Source organism: Pan paniscus, chromosome 17 (genome assembly GCF_029289425.2).
Source record: "Pan paniscus chromosome 17, NHGRI_mPanPan1-v2.0_pri, whole genome shotgun sequence".
Classification (NCBI taxonomy): domain Eukaryota; kingdom Metazoa; phylum Chordata; class Mammalia; order Primates; family Hominidae; genus Pan; species Pan paniscus.
The window spans coordinates 91,925,792-91,927,390 of NC_073266.2; the positions used below are offsets into that span (position 1 = coordinate 91,925,792).

Here is a 1,599-nt window from a genome sequence, read left to right on the forward strand (position 1 = left end):
GGCCAGGGGAGGAGCACTGGGGGTCAGGTCCTAGGACCTGCTGCCTACAATCACCTGGATTCCAAACCCAGGCCATGAACTGACTGCCAGACTGGTGTGAGGGGGATGCAGAGTAGGTGAGCCCCAAAGTGGGGCTTAGCCTGTGAGGTTCTTGGCTTTGCCCAGGAAAGAATTCAAGGGCAAGCCAGAGGAAACAGCTTAACTGAAGCAGCAGTGTGACAGCTTCGTGACTGTTCCTGCAGAGGCAGAGGGTAGCAGTTCAAGGCAGTTCTGCAGTCTTATTTATTTATTATTTTTTTTGACTGAAGTGGCTTTTTTTTAATTAGAAAAAGCTAGAATTACAAAGGACTTAAGAGTTGGCATTGGGTCCCTTCTTGCCAAAGGTGGGCACAACATTGACAAAGCGCCGGTTGTACTGCATCCGCCGCTTAGCCTGACCTGTCTTCTTCTTCTTCCTCTTCTTCTTCTTCTTCTCCTGTTTGGCCACCTTAGGAGTCTGACCTCTCACTTTTCCAGCACGGGCCAGGGAACCATGGACTTTACCTCCAAGCATGCGGCCTGCTACTTCCAGGGCAGTCAAGGCCTCCACCCTGCACTGGCCCAGAGTGGCCCCATCCTCCAGGGGTGCACCTGCCAGGAGCACGACTTGATCTTCCGGGGCAATGCCCTCCAGTGAGGCTACATGAGCCTTGATCTGGGCGACCATTTCCTGGCCAGTCACCTCAAGGGTGTGTAGCTCCTGGGCGTGGACAAAGAGCTGCATATTGGTGACTGAACCGCGGTCCCAGCTGCCACTACTGCGAAGATGGAGTCGAGAAAGAGGAAGAAGCGAGGGCACGTCCGTACAGACCGCGGGCTGCATGTCACGTCACTGCTCAGTCATATTTATACCTACTTTTAATTACATGTGGACTAAGAGGTGGTTTATGCAGAAATTTCCAGGTAAAAGGCAGTAACTTTGGGGTTGTCAGGTCATTGCCATGGAAAAAGGCAGTAACTCCCGGGTATTGCCGTGGCAATGGTAAACTGACATGGCACACTGGTGGTTATGTCTTATGGAAAGCTGCTTCAACCCCATTCCAGTTTTAGCTAGTCCTCAACTTGGTCCAGTGTCTAAGCCCTGCCCTACATGTTGAGTCTCAACTTCCACCTCAAGGGCACCACAGCAGAGAGCAGAGAGCTGCAGCCAAAACCCCAGGTTTCATGGGACTGGCTCATTCATGCTGGGCAGATGGTCCCCCGACAGGTCTCCCCTAAAGTGCTCCAAGTCCTTCTCAATCCCTGTATGTCACAACTCTTATTTTAATTAGGCATAAAAATTACATAATGCAGAAATTATATAATGTGATTACATAATTACATTAGCCTTTGGGGTTGGAGTATTCTGATTTGCTAAATAAGACCACCAGAGAATTATCTACAGAAAAAATACCTGCTTTAGAAGAAGTGAAGCATCCAGCACAGTTCTCATAAGTATTGGTTGAATGAATATGTTTTGGGTAAAATACTAAATAAGTCATATAACACATTATATATGACATGCTATAGAAAGCTTGGAAAATATAGGGAGAAAACTATTCATAACCTCACCATTATGAC

At 48.0% G+C, this 1,599-nt stretch overlaps 1 protein-coding gene across 1 annotated transcript; it reads right to left on the bottom strand.

Moving 5' to 3' along the window:
• Positions 1–334: 334 nt before the first annotated feature.
• On the bottom strand, positions 335–877 carry LOC100969474 (ubiquitin-like FUBI-ribosomal protein eS30 fusion protein). Its single transcript, XM_034943671.2, has one exon. It carries the CDS (start codon positions 860–862, stop codon positions 350–352), a length of 513 nt encoding a protein of 170 aa, XP_034799562.1. The 5' UTR covers positions 863–877; the 3' UTR covers positions 335–349.
• Positions 878–1,599: the final 722 nt, after the last annotated feature.

Bases quoted from the DNA above. Each gene is read 5' to 3' on its own strand.
- LOC100969474 (XM_034943671.2), bottom strand. From the start codon at position 862: ATGCAGCCCGCGGTCTGTACGGACGTGCCCTCGCTTCTTCCTCTTTCT.